Source organism: Xenopus tropicalis, chromosome 4 (genome assembly GCF_000004195.4).
Source record: "Xenopus tropicalis strain Nigerian chromosome 4, UCB_Xtro_10.0, whole genome shotgun sequence".
Lineage (NCBI taxonomy): Eukaryota > Metazoa > Chordata > Amphibia > Anura > Pipidae > Xenopus > Xenopus tropicalis.
The window spans coordinates 23,503,539-23,518,649 of NC_030680.2; the positions used below are offsets into that span (position 1 = coordinate 23,503,539).

Genomic DNA, 15,111 nt, shown 5'->3' on the forward strand with positions numbered 1-15,111 from the left:
TGCCAGGCTCTAATTGTAGGGTATAATAAGGGGGTGACTATTACCGAGAGTAAAAATTGTCTCTCCTGAAGGTACAAAAGAAAAGCCAAAGAAATATTTGGTACAAGAGCCTGGTATAATAAAGGCAGAGCATGAAGTTCCCTATTATTAACCCAGTCTGCACATAATGGAGATTCCAGGCCAGATTGTATGTCTGTATATCTGGGAAATTGATCCCTCCTTGAGACCTTAGTTGTTGGAATTTATTCCTACTAATCCCAGAATGCTTATCTCCCCTAATAACTGGCTAGAACTCCATGAAATGCAGCCTTTGCTAAGGCCGCCTCCCAGAAGTCCCTAATATAGAGGAAATTAAGTGCAATAGTCAAAGTACATGCTAACAGGGCTGGGGCTAGGGGTAGGCAGTAGAGGCACGTGCCTAGGGTGCAAATGTAATGTTTCTGCAGTGTCCTATTAACCCTGGAAAGCCCACAGCCCAGGGCTCATTTAGTAGTAGGGGCAGCTGTAACATTTTTAAGGGCGCTAAGGGAGGGTGCAAGCAGTTTTGTTCTGGCGCCATTTCCTACCTAGCCGGAGGCAGGACGCTCGTTATCGTTCCTCTACAGATGATTACGATGATGATGATGTTTCCAAAGGGACATCGGCGAGCATTTTGCCACTCGTCCGCCGAGCTGGAAATCATTGTGAAGCAAAAGACGTGCAGTCTCCTAGAGTGCCATTACCCTTCAAGCTCCATTTAGGGGGACTCTGTTTGGCCTTAGCTCAGATTTAACTCTGTTAAAGGAAAACATTGGAATATTAGTCATTCAGGCATAGATCCAAGATCATCTAGGGCAGCAAATTGTCACCCCAAAACTCACCCTTGGGACAGGAGCACACTGAGCAGATCATCTGTAGATCTACTGTCATCTGCTTTTTTGTTTAGCCCCATTGACAGGCATGGCATGCACCTATGGGCACAGCATCTTTACATGCAGCCCTGGGAATGGCTCCCCTAATCCCCACTACTGTTTGCACCCCCTTCCCCACCCCCTCGTCTTGCAATCCTCTCACCAACCTGCCGCTTCTTTGTGTCCAGCCCAATGGGGACAGGGTGGGAGATTCAAATGGCTGTTAAACACTCCCGTCTAGCCCCCTTTGGAAATATCAGCCACATGCTGCCCCCCGATGCTGCCCTAGGCCCAGGCCTTTGTGGCCTGCCCACAAATCCGGGCCTGACAGTGCCTGATTATAGAGCTATACAAAACAGCAGAAGACAGTGGATCCACTTTCCTTTGTGTACAAAATGCATCTGGAGAAAATCTGATGATCTGCTCAGTGTGCCCCTGCCCTAACATTTGGGGCAAGTCAGTTGGGGCTATTGAAACAGCCTGACCATAGAATTGTATCAAATTATCGGTTACCTTCTGGGTAGCCTGGCAAGGCATGGGTTCATTTAACAGCCTGGCACAAAGTAAAGATACACATTTGCTGTGTTTATAATGTGAGTGAATGCAGAACTCTCTATTCTACCAGTGATGTTTGTCTCCAGTGTTAATAAAAACACCGCTAAAATGTCAGTGCGTACTTATCTGTAATCCGTGGAGTAACATCCATGAGATCCAATACATTAAATTTGCAGGGGTCCCCAACCTTTCTTGCCACAAGCCAAAAATTCAAAAATAAGCAGTCGCTTTGAGGCCACTGAGAGCAACATCCAAGGGGTTGGAGAGCAACATGTTCCTGTGAGCGACTGGTTGGGGATCACTGCTCTACATTATACTTGAAGTTAATTTAAACGTGAACTACCCCCCGAATAAGTAGAAATGTTCTGATATGGATTGGATAGATGGACTTTGCACTCACTATAATGAACCAGCACACCTTCTGTATGATAAGTTTAATATGGCAGTATGGCACTAACCTGAACAAGCTCAAGGAGATGGCACCACAAAGGGTATATGAAGCTGGCCATACACGGGCCACTATAAGCTGGAAACTCAGCCCCTTCTGACTGAATATGTAGCTCAGCTTGCCCAGCCAGTAAGCAGCCAGGCATGTCTATAAAACTGCAAAATCACACTGGACAGGAACCAATGAAACAGGCCATGCTATTCAGCCCCAGTGGCACTGGTATCACTATACAGGAAACGTCAGTGGTGGGACGAGGGACTCCCACAGAGCCCAAGCAATGCTGAGCTAACTATGCACTGCTTGCTCATACAGGGGAGGCTAAAGGCTATCAGATGGAGAGAATGCCGTGTCTCTTACCCAGTGTGACATTTTTGGCAGTGACATCATTGCACGACGTGTAATACTGAGCCAGCCAGACAATGCCCATGATTGCGTATATGAACTCAATCACCAGGATCGCTGAAATACAAAAAGGGGGTTTTAAAAACAGGAATAAATCATGTTATTCTCTATATTACTATGACTCCAGTGCTACCGATCGCAGAATCTATACGGCATGCTATACTTCCCTGCCCCACTGCTGACACTCACCCAGGCACACGTAGAGCACATACTGCATGGAGTCCCGAGGCTCGGTGTATAGGATGCCCCCTCTCATGCTCAGCCAGATAATGGCCATTTCTGCAATCATGCAGCTGAGCAGGATGCCCAGGTACCCCCGACCATGATCTACCAAGTTGAGGGAGCATGTCTCGTGTGGGTTATACGTCAGTCCAAAGAGAACCACAGACAGGATGACAAACCTGCAAAGAGACATTACCGTTATTCTGATTTTAGAGGATGATGGCACAGGACTTTCAAAGGCAAATCTTTCCCTACCAGGTACTATGCAGCACGAAGAGGAAGATTCCGGGCAGCACCAAATCATCGCTGCCCACAGACCAGCGGCAGCGGCAAACAACAATTCCTGGCATGACGAGCAGCGAGCACCGCGCCACCGCGGCCTGCCATTACTGAGATCCATTAATATAAATAGTCAGAAGACAGCAACATTCATTACCATCTGCAAAAAGTTATCCAATAGTAATCCAGTCATATAAAATATGGGTTTATTAACAGCTGTGACCCTCCCAAAGGGAACCATGCCGCCTCCTTTTTAGTGGAAAATGAAACAAAGTGATTATGGCCCATGGGCGCAGACTCACACCTCCCACAGTGACACAAGCCTGCTTTTCAAGAATGCCATTAAATGCCACTGCCACTTCCTACAGTTGTTCAAAATAAATATACATTCAGCTCATTTTAAGTGTGGACACAACAAAAAAATCACATATAATTGAGCAACAATGTAATTCATCATAGATTGGAAGATGGACGGGACAGTACCATGTTCTGCACTGGTTCTACGAGTCTTTGCAAACCAAACATTCAATCTATAAGCACCTTTATATAAGTCAGGTATATAGATATATATATATTTATGTGCCAGTGGTTTAAGAAATTAGTGAACCACATGTGACTTTGTGGCTCTAGTGCAAAGGTTCCTTAGGGGGCCCGGGGAAGGGCCAGGTAGGGAGCAATTTGGCAAGTCATATTTTCTGTTCTTGATTCTTCTTCCTAATGGCTATAAAAGGTGAGATTTAGAATGAACACACATTTGATGCCCCGGATATGTTTGGAACGGTTCCTAAATGGATGAAACAACATTTTCATACATCTGTCATCTAATTTTGTGCTGCATCTCTGACAAATCCATGCACCCTTTACATAGGCAAAGAATAATGACTATTTGGGAGGCTACAGAGACAAACTGTTATATGTTCCTTCTATTCGTAGCCGTCCCAAAGACTTTACCCTCCTCCCTGAGGACTGATTAAAAAAAACCCCATTGCCCTAATGTGCCAACAGTGCATATAGTAGTGATGTGTGGGCTTAGCGGGACCAGTGGGACCCATGGGGCAGGTGGGCTAAAGGAAAAACACTACATGGAACGAACTGTGCCCAAGGCTGTCACTGTGCTGCTATCCCTCCCTCCGTCCCCTGCCAAATGCTTATTTATATGCTCGCACTGTCCCCGCCCCTTCCCTTACCTGATTGGGCTGGGTCTGAGTTGGAACAGTTTGGGCTGCAGGTTGACTTTTTGCCCCTATAGGCAACATTATATTCGTATGTAACTTGAGACAAAACACTGCAATATTAGGATCAGTTTCGTTTAAAAAAAAATGGGTAAATAAATAGTATGTGCCAGTTGAAAAATGTTTCTAATCTAGTTAGTTAAGAAAAAATTGAATCTATAAAGTTCTAGTAGGCAGATGTCTAACATAATGACCAGAACACTACTTCCTTCTTCACAGCTCTCTAAGTCAGTCAGCAACTTATGGGGGGGGGGGGCACATGGGACCTAGTTTTATTTTTTCACTAAATTCCTTTAAACCTGGTCTGCCATGAGTCTGAAGTCCTTGTTTCTGGAGGCTCCATCATGGTGTAAGGCACATCAGTTTTCATCATCCATAGCCATTCTGATTATCTACATATCATGGGGACATTCCCTAGCACTTGTGAGTGGAATGTCTCTGGATTACAATCCCCCAGGGCAGAAATGGAGATTGATGAGCACAAATTGCTATAGCAAAATAAGTGTAAGTTTATATACCAATACGCTACAGGGCACACGTGTAGAATAGAATTTGCAGACATACCTATGCATTGCTAGTTACTATAGAGACAGATACACCTATGTGTTACTGTATGGTATAAGGGCAGATATACATATACAATATATACAATATAAGGAGCAGTAGTACATAGCCATCACTATACAATATAAGGAGCAGTAGTACATAGCCATCACTGTACAGCAGTACATAGCTATCACTATACAGTAGTACATAACTATCACTATACAGTAGTACATAGCCATCACTATACAGTAGTACATAGCCATCACTATACAGTAGTACATAACTATCACTATACAGTAGTACATAGCCATCACTATACAGTAGTACATAGCCATCACTATACAGTAGTACATAGCCATCACTATACAGTAGTACATCACTATACAGTAGTACATAGCCATCACTATACAGTAGTACATAGCCATCACTATACAGTAGTACATCACTATACAGTAGTACATAGCCATCACTATACAGTAGTACATAGCCATCACTATACAGTAGTACATAGCCATCACTATACAGTAGTACATAGCCATCACTATACAGTAGTACATAGCCATCACTATACAGTAGTACATAGCCATCACTATACAGTAGTACATAGCCATCACTATACAGTAGTACATAGCCATCACTATACAGTAGTACATAGCCATCACTATACAAGTATACAGTAGTACATAGCCATCACTATACAGTAGTACATAGCCATCACTATACAATATAAGGAGTACATAGCCATCACTATACAGTAGTACATAGCCATCACTATACAGTAGTACATAGCCATCACTATACAATATAAGGAGCAGTAGTACATAGCCATCACTATACAGTAGTACATAGCCATCACTATACAATATAGCAGTAGTACATAGCCATCACTATACAGTAGTACATAGCCATCACTATACAATATAAGGAGCAGTAGTACATAGCCATCACTATACAGTAGTACATAGCCATCACTATACAATATAAGGAGCAGTAGTGCATAGCCATCACTATACAATATAAGGAGCAGTAGTACATAGCCATCACTATACAGTAGTACATAGCCATCACTATACAATATAAGGAGCAGTAGTGCATAGCCATCACTATACAGTAGTACATAGCCATCACTATACAATATAAGGAGCAGTAGTACATAGCCATCACTATACAGTAGTACATAGCCATCACTATACAATATAAGGAGCATTAGTACATAGCCATCACTATACAATATAAGGAGCAGTAGTACATAGCCATCACTATACAGTAGTACATAGCCATCACTATACAATATAAGGAGCAGTAGTCCATAGCCACCACTATACAGTAGTACATAGCCACCACTATACAATATAAGAAGCAGTAGTGCATAGCCATCACTATACAGTAGTACATCACTATACAGTAGTACATCACTATACAGTAGTACATCACTATACAGTAGTACATCACTATACAGCAGTACATCACTATACAGTAGTACATCACTATACAGTAGTACATCACTATACAGCAGTACATCACTATACAGTAGTACATCACTATACAGCAGTACATCACTATACAGCAGTACATCACTATACAGCAGTACATCACTATACAGCAGTACATCACTATACAGTAGTACATCACTATACAGCAGTACATCACTATACAGTAGTACATCACTATACAGCAGTACATCACTATACAGTAGTACATCACTATACAGCAGTACATCACTATACAGCAGCACATCACTATACAGTAGTACATCACTATACAGCAGTACATCACTATACAGCAGTACATCACTATACAGCAGTACATCACTATACAGCAGTACATCACTATACAGTAGTACATCACTATACAGTAGTACATCACTATACAGTAGCACATCACTATACAGTAGCACATCACTATACAGCAGTACATCACTATAGAAGGCGCAGTATGTATATATAGGCTAGCAGGCAGAAGGAATACACCCCACACATACTCCTGCCAGTGGTGAGGAGAAGCCCAGGCAGCTGCTCACACCCACCCATCACTGTGCATCAGTACAAGGGCCCCACAGGGCTCCCCGGAACGCACCCACTCCTTTCCCGCTCACTCACCTCTCGGGCGATCCATGCCGCCTCGGCTCTCACCCCTTCCTCCCGTGATCCCGGCGCAGCGGCACGTCCACCACCTGGGCGAACCCTGACGTCACTTCCGGAACCTCCTCCCGTACCGGCGGTAACCAAGGCAACTGGTGCGGCCGCAGTGACAGAGCTTGGGTGGGGATGTGCGGGATAGTCGGCTATTGTGAGCGGCCTTGTGTTTCCCACCCGTACAGCGCAGCGCTACAGCCTGTCATGGAGCGGCTTTCCTGCCTCCCACACTTCCCGCCATTCTAACTGCTCGGCCAAACCCTACAGTCCCCCCCGGAGAATCCCTTCTGTCACCGGGCCTGGGCTCTAGGGAGGAATAGGGCTGCTTGTGGGGCGGATACAGGCTCTCATTCTATAGCGCAATGTTACAGCAAGTGCAGGGAGTGATAGGGCTGATAATGACAAGCTATGGGAGCGGCCTCCTTGGGGGGCTCAAACAGCGCTGGGTTATTTGGGAGTATCCTGGCCCCTTCCGAACGCTCTCTCCGTGTAAGGCCGACGGGGCAACCCGCAAGGCTCCTCTGCTGGCCGGAACTTATTGGTCCCCCACATCAGTAGCCCAGTCGCCCCCACCCCATTATACAGGCACTATTGGGGGGCCCCACTGACTGGGCTACCTAATAAATAAAGGGGGGGGGGCTGAACCCGAATTGACTGGAGACCTCTGGGCAAATAGGCGCCAAGATGCCGCCACTGTGCATGAAAGGGGAGCTGTGTGCCCAGAGCCGCTGCTATAATAGCAAAGATACAGCTAACCAGCCTTTCCCGTTAGAGCTTATCAGCGCACAGTATTGGGCTGGGGGTTCTGATAATGTTTTGAAAATGCTATGTGCATAGTGGCAGTACAGCTATGGGATCCCTTATTCGGAAGCCGGTTATCCAGAAAGCTCCGAATTACAGAAAGCCTGTCTCCCATAGACTCCATTTTAATCAAACAATTCAGAATTTTAAAACTGATTTTCTTTTTCTCTGTAGTAATAAAACCTTGCAATTGATCCCAACTTAGATATAAATAATCCTTATTGGATGCAAAACAATCACATTTCTACCCCTTTCCCTCACTGATAATGGCCCCAGCCTTCCTGCATTGCCAGGCCCCTCTCCCTCTTTATCTAAAGCTGCCCATACATGCTGAGATCTGCCTGCTTGTACGGCAAGGCCGCCATATGAGTGGATATTTGGCTACCTAGATGGTTGGGCAAGTTGTGCTGGCCCAGTTACTTGGGGAAACCTGTGAGGAGACAAATGTATCCAATTCCTGTTTTGTTCCCCTCATAATGGCATTTTCCATCCGGCCCTGGCCTGGTACCACTTTGCTGTATTAGCCCAATACAACAGGCTGGTCCAGGTCTTTCTGATTTGATGGGGTTATCCAGCCACCTGGACTGGTAGAATCTACAGCCCTTGGCAGGCGGGTACAATTTGACAATATGCCAGGATAGGGGCCTATCTGGAGCTCTGTGTGTTTCTCTGTGTTTCTTCCATCCAGACCTCATTCATCAGCAGCAATTGATTCTCTCCCTCCCTCCTTCATCCCTTCGGGAGAACTAGGAATCCCCACTGGATGCAGCATCTGTCTGCCCTGAATTAGAATGCATTTGTGGCCAATCTGTAAGCGCAAGAGTGAATGCACCACCTGCACTTTATTCCCACCAAGGCTGGTTCTACGGACCCCCCCAGCCTGAGCAGAGAGCTATGGATGCAAATAGACAATGACTTGATGCAGGTGCTGCTTTTGTGTAACGGGTCCAGGTTCACCGCGTGTTCCAATCGCATCCTTTAAATCCTGGGAACATTACCTCTGAATAAACACAAGCACCCATTCTTGCACCCTCCTTTGCAGTGTTGCCTTTGGAGTGATTTATAGAATGAATTTGGTTCTTGACCTGCAAACATCCTAAAGCTGGGCCTGCATGCTGGGATACCCTTGCTTGGCGAGTTAATCTTTGGCTGCCGGCATGCTGGGCCTACTTAGGCTGATCTGACCCACAGCAGGCCTAAGAGATTTGTCAGGCAAGGACTGCATCAGTGTGCCTATGTGGTCCCTCCCGACCTGCTGTATCATATCAGTAGGGCAAGCTGGAGAGGCCAATTCATCGGCTTTTATTGGCCCATGTAAGGCTAGCTGTACTGTTAGACATTTCAGGATACCTCCCTCTTTCAGGTGTACAAGATTACAATGCCAGTGCACATCAACAGAGGAGAACTAACCCCCCCAGCTGTCATTTTAGTTACTCCGACCCCTTTAAAGTTCCTCCTTCCCCTTGTATACTGCACCAGTCACTTCCCTGGGCAACCTTGCTCCTGTCTTTGGCTATCTGGTGACTGCCAAAGGGGCCGGTAGCAGCTGCAATTGATCATTGCTTTATGTTGGCCGGGGGAGGGCTGTTTGGGCTTTTTTGCATTTACAATACAAGTTCCAATGTTGAATCTCTGTTCCAGACATGTCTCCAGTACCAGATCAGCAAAAGTGGAGCAATGGAGCAGTGTTTACAGCCACCATGTTTAGCAATTTTCCTGTTTTTGGCTCCCTGGCTGATTGGCCTCCAAGAGCAAGCTTGAAATCAATTTTAACTGTGCATGATTGTGGGCCTCCACCCCAAAATATATTTTCTGCACAATCTGCCTGTTCCTAGGGACCATCTTTATTTAACTGTCGGCTCTCTCGCTGCTTTTTTACAACTTTACTCACTGATGCAGATTCTCCTTCTTAAAGTTTGTCTCTTCTGGGTACCATTTGCTACTGTAGGGTAATAAAAATTGTCCGTTCTTTGCACACAGCACAGCCAGAGCTTTGAGCCGGCCATATACAGTGCAGTGTAGTCGGGCAGTTTGGGCTGGGCCAAAACTCAGCCTGCCAGATATGCTTATTTAACAGTGTGGCTTTGGGAAATCCTGGAGTTTTGGGGGGTTGTAGTCAACAAAAACTGACTGGTGATTGGTTGTACACTTCTACGATACACACTGTACATAATGAGGCCCTGTAGAATGGCTTTCACCTTTTACCCTGCTGCAAAGAAAGATGAATGATACGCTTGTCAGCTTCATAAATGCCCCTCAGTCAGTTCCTCAGTGCACTGAGGGCTTTCCCTTAGATCTTATGGAGCCAGTGAGATCCCGTGCAGCTCTGGGTGCTATTTCTGCTTAAAGCTGAACTCTACCTGCTGTTTTACAAACCATAAACACCCGTTTTCCTTTTATGAGGAGGTGAGCAGGAATCTTGATGCTGGAATGGCAGTCAATGTAATATACTCGGAATTTGCTAAAGCGTTTGATACAGTACCTCACAGAACGTTAATGATCAAATTGAGGAATATTGGCCTAGAACATAATATTTGTAATTGGATAGAGAACTGGCTGAAGGATAGATTACAAAGAGTGGTGGTAAATGGAACATTTTCTAATTGAACCAGTGTTGTTAGTGGAGTACCGCAGGGGTCAGTCCTTGGTCCTTTGCTTTTTAACTTGTTTATTAATGACCTGGAGGTGGGCATAGAGAGTTCTCTTTCTATTTTTGCTGACGACATTAAATTGTGCAAAACTATTCGTCCATGCAGGATGCTGCCGCTTTGCAGAGCGATTTGACAAAATTAGAAAACTGAGCAGCAAACTGGAAAATGAGGTTCTATGTGGACAAGGGCAAAGTTATGCACTTTGGTAGAAATAATATAAACACAATCTATCTACTGAATGGTAGTTTGTTGGGGGGATCCTTAATGGAGAAGGATCTTTGTAGATAACAAGTTGTCTTATTCCAGGCAGTGTCTTTCTGTGGCTACTAAAGCAAATAAAGTGCTGTCTTGTATAAAAAAGGATGAAAACATAATTTTGCCTCTTTATAGGCCCCTGGTAAGGCCTCACCTTGAGTATGCAGTGCAGTTTTGGGCTCCAGTCCTTAAGAAGGATATTAATGAGCTGGAGAGAGTGCAGAGACTGCAACTAAACTGGTAAAGGGGATGGAAGATTTAAGCTATGAGGTTAGACTGTCGAGGTTGGGGTTGTTTTCACTGGAAAAGAGGCGCTTGCGGGGGGACATGATTACTCTGTACAAGTACATTAGAGGGGATTATAGGCAGATGGGGGGTGTTGTGTTTTCCCATAAAAATGATCAACGCACCAGAGGCCTCCCCATTAGATTAGAGGAACGGAGCTTCCATTAGAAGTAGCGTAGGTGGTTTTTCACGGTGAGGGCAGTGAGGTTGGGGAATGCCCTTCCTAATGGCAGATTCTGTTAATGCCTATAAGAGGGGCCTAGATGAGTTCTTGAACAAGCAGAATACCCAAGGCTTTTGTGATACTAATATCTACAGTTAGTGTTAGTGGTTGTATATATAGTTTATGTACGTGATAGTATAGATTGGTAAGTATAGGTTGTGTGTGCTGGGTTTACTTGGAAGGGTTGAACTTGACGGACTCTGGTCTTTTCCAACCCTATGTAACTATGTTTTAACTTAGGGAGAGCCCAAATAGCAACCTAATCCAACCCACTTGGTACGCACTTGTCAATGAAGAAATGTCTCAATTTTGCAGCTGGGTATTATGGGATATCCGTATTGCATTGCTTGAAAACCTTAACATGAGGAGGCCCTTCCCAGGGACACCATTTTTCCTCCCCCCCCCTTACACTGTCAGAGGTGGAAGGAAACAAAAGAAATAAGAACTATTTGGCACCAAAGTACCTTCTTGATCCGCGGTTCATGGATTTTAAAGAAAAGAAGAGAAATCAAAACCAGTCCTTCCACTAACAATGTTTGCCTTCTTCTCTTACAACAGAGAGGGCATTGTGCCCAGGTCCTTATTTATGTAGCTTGGATGACTGACGCTGTGTAGTTTCCCCCTACCCTGTGTGGCTTCAAGTGACTGGCTCTATGGGAAAGCTACAGGTTTGTTAGGGAACTCTTATATACTACTGAGATTCGAACAACTGCACCCTGCAAAACTAAAATGTTGTCTTTAATGCTACTCTACCATTCTTGGCTTCATTTGGGGTACACATTGCCCTCATATTATAAAAGAGGGGTACAAAGGGGAAGTGGGGGAGTAATACCATTGCCTTATGGATAGATTTTTTCCATAGTACTTTACGTTGATATGAATATTATCATACGCTGTAGTTTCATCCCAAACCAAGGGTAGCTAGCTCTGTTTGAGGTAGTCAGAACTGACCTGACATATGGGCCTCTTGACGGTCTATACTTCCCTCTAGTGGACAGAGAGATGAACAGCAGAGAGTCAACACGGTTTAATCAAAGTGGACATAAAACTTCCATAGTCTTGCTGCTCAACCCAAATGTAGCCAGACTAAAATTCCCAGCATTCCTCAGCATATTATCAAGGGTTAAAATTATGATGGGAGTTGTAGTCAAGTAACCATAGAGACAGATGTCCTTAAAGAGCCGGTGACACAATTGATGATAAAAACTGACTCTAGTGTGCTGTGTCAATGTGGTAGGGATATTATATTGTAAGCTTCAGTGGGGCAGGGGCTGATGGGAATGATGTATAATCTAATAAGAAACTGATGCAAAAGCATCTTTCAGTGAGCAGCCTAATGACATGCAAGGTAGGGGCGGGGATGGACGACAGGGCGCCATTGTGTCTCCCCCCACCTACCTCTCTTGAATCCTGTGCTGAGCAAGACAATCAGTCCTAGATCTGAGGCCTGTGGGCATTTGAGGATGGCGACAGGGCCAGGCTGGGTCACAGGAAAAACCCAGTGGGCCCTAATCCTGCGGGGGCCCTGGGCTGATCTGGTGGCCCCTACATAGTGTCAGTCTCCCTTCAGCCTGCAAGTGGTGCACAAAGGGACAAGCCACCGGAGGGCCCCTAGATTTCAGATCTTCAGTATTGGGTGGGCGGGGCTTGCTGTGGCCGCAGAATGTAAGAAGCAGGGCAGAGCAAGAGAGGGTGAGCTCCTACCTAGATCAAATGGATTGCATTACCAGAGGGCCAAAGGTGACAGTACATCAGGCTTTTTTATTAATCATCCAAATACATTCCCCTCAAGTTCTTCTGCCACTTTGTGGCAATTTTCCATGTGAGGTTAACTAATGTTATTCTCACTACACAAAGCAGGCATCAATACCTATGGCAGGATTGTATTTACAGTGTTCTGACTGTAATCAAAAGAGTTTGCTGGAGGGCACCCTAAAAGGGACTGTTGGAAGTGGATCTGGCATTAATGTGTCTGTAAGTGCAGTGGTTAGGGGACCAAGAATGGCAACAAACTAGAACTGACACTTCCAGTGGTGTCCCACCCCAGCATATTATAATTTGTAAACCCATTCATGCCCTGCTGTGGATTCCTGCTCTCAGTCACATCTAATATATATTATTTACTGTTTGATAAGAAGGGTCGTTTGGGAGAGTATACTGTTATAGGGAGAAAGATGTAGGTAGGAGAACAAGAGAGCACAGCAATAAACATGTTTGGGTGTAAAGAGCAGAAGAGTACGGCTGATGAAACAGATGCAGAGAGAAAGAGGTAAAAAGGAAAGGAAAGAGGGACAGAAAGGAAAGTGCAGGATGAGAAGGGGACAAAAATGTTGAAAAAGAAGATAAAAAAAAAATCTGGGGGGGGAAGACAGATATGCTGAAAAGAAAAGCATGTAAGAAAGAGAAAAGGTAGAAGAGCACTGGGGAAGGAAGGTGGCAGTGGAAATATGTAAAGTAGGATATACAGTAGATGGAGAGGTGTTCCATACAGATGTAGGTATAGGCTTATACTTGGGTGCATTTAGTACGTATAAATGGGTACAGTTTCTCTACATTACAAAACAAGTTTGGCCTCAGCAGGATGGAAAACACAAGCTGAGACCATACTGATAATATTTCTTATGCATTTTTGCACATAGAGCACTGCAGGCTGCACTGGTAACTCTCATTCCTTATCATCTGGGAAAAGTGAGAGGAAGCTGATGTTATTGGGCAAATGTGCAATATGGAATCTTGTGTATTGCTTGTAGCAGTGCTTGCAGCTGTTTAGTAGAGCCTGGCCTTTACCCGTCCTGTAACTTTGTATGTGCCTTTCTGTTTCAAGCTTTAACAACATCTTGGCATCCTTGGCTTTTCAGCAAACCTTGATTCTGTGCCCTCCAGCTGTTCAAGGTAAAGTCATCCCTTAGCTGTCACCTAAGGGCCCCAAACCCCACAGTCCCACACTGAACCCCAGTATTCCATCAACACATTGTTGTTAAAGGAGAAGAAAAGTGAAATTTACTGGGGGTGCCAGTTTGTTAGGCACCCCCCCAAAAATCTCATTCTTTGTATACCAATCCAGCACTCCTCTTCTGTAAAAAATGCCCTGGCCTGGGTACTTTCTATCTCAGTGCCACACCAACATTGTGTTTAATCTCTTAATTTCCCTTGTGCTGCAAATGCACAGTATTTTCCTATGTTTGTCTTGCTTCCGTCCCGGGCCAACTTTACTATATGGCATCCCTGGGAACCTGGCAAATTTAAACAAAATGGTGGGGTAAGTAATTGTCCCCCAGATCTCTCCCTGACTGGCCTATCAGGCTTCTCTTTTGAGATGTGTTTCTTTCTGTGGAGCCTTTAAAGACCAAAACCACCTGTGCTGAGGGGAGTAAGAAATTAATGCAAATACAAATATTCTATAATAATACTGTATTTTGTATTTTTTATTTAATCAGACAGGTGTCTGATTAAATAAACTTTTTTATTCTGACCTTTTATATATATTTCTGTATGATATTAATGTCACAGCTAAGGGGCCTCTTTTCTAAAAAAAAAAACTTAGTTTTAAGAAATGTTTCATTTGTCATCCAATAAAAGGCAGATATGCACTGGGTAGGATAAACCATCCAAACTCATTTGGGGGGTTCTCATAGGTAGTGCAAGTGAAGATATTTAAACTGAAGATGTAATAAAGGTGGAGACGTAATTTAAACACTACCTAATTCTGCTAAAGGCATTAGCAATTGGTCAGGTTGTGCCAGTATTTCTTTCTTTCCCATAGTACCCATCTCTGCATATGAATAGAACCTCTTGCTGTTCCCTGGATATGGAATGTAAAAGACCTTTTCCCCTGTTGTTTGGCAGGTGCAGCGTTTTGAATCTGCTCATCGGGAAAGGAATGGAGACTGCACACGGGGCAGCAGCTTATATACAACGCACGCTTTCTAATCACCCTTCCACATGGCAGCCTGACCCACAATGCCCTACATGCACATCTGGAAGGAGGCTCACCCATTGGAGGACAGCCAGCTACACTCTTGTACCCACCATCCGCATCACTGAGCAGCACTGCGCCCGTAGCCCACCTTCTTGCCTCTCTGTGCCCTCAAGGCCTATTCCTCAGCACCCAACCTGCAGGCTTTCATCCTAGTGGCATCAGTCACCAATTTATTGTGGCCATCGGTCCCTATCTCTTACCTTCCCCA

The 15,111-nt window shown here is 44.7% G+C and overlaps 1 protein-coding gene across 10 annotated transcripts in view; it reads right to left on the reverse strand.

Annotated features, from left to right (window-relative positions):
* The window catches only part of LOC100486956 (sn1-specific diacylglycerol lipase alpha), a 57,686-nt gene that overhangs the window by 21,426 nt on the left and 21,149 nt on the right, over positions 1–15,111 (reverse strand). For 3 of the 10 annotated variants that reach the window (XR_004222272.1, XR_004222271.1, XR_004222270.1), the window contains exons 1-4: positions 6,674–9,135; positions 2,485–2,696; positions 2,251–2,352; positions 567–774 (exon numbers count right to left, since the gene is read on the reverse strand). The exons of 2 other annotated variants lie outside the window; for them this stretch is intronic. Coding sequence is in view for 3 of the 8 variants with exons in the window: in XM_031900548.1 (XP_031756408.1) it covers positions 758–774; positions 2,251–2,352; positions 2,485–2,696; positions 2,773–2,867 (426 nt within the window). In the remaining 5 variants the exon portion in view is untranslated. Of the gene's footprint in view, positions 1–566; positions 775–2,250; positions 2,353–2,484; positions 2,697–2,772; positions 4,424–6,673; positions 9,136–15,111 lie in introns of those variants that run through there. 5 more of the 10 variants (XM_031900547.1, XM_031900546.1, XM_031900548.1 and 2 more) reach the window with 4 other exon arrangements.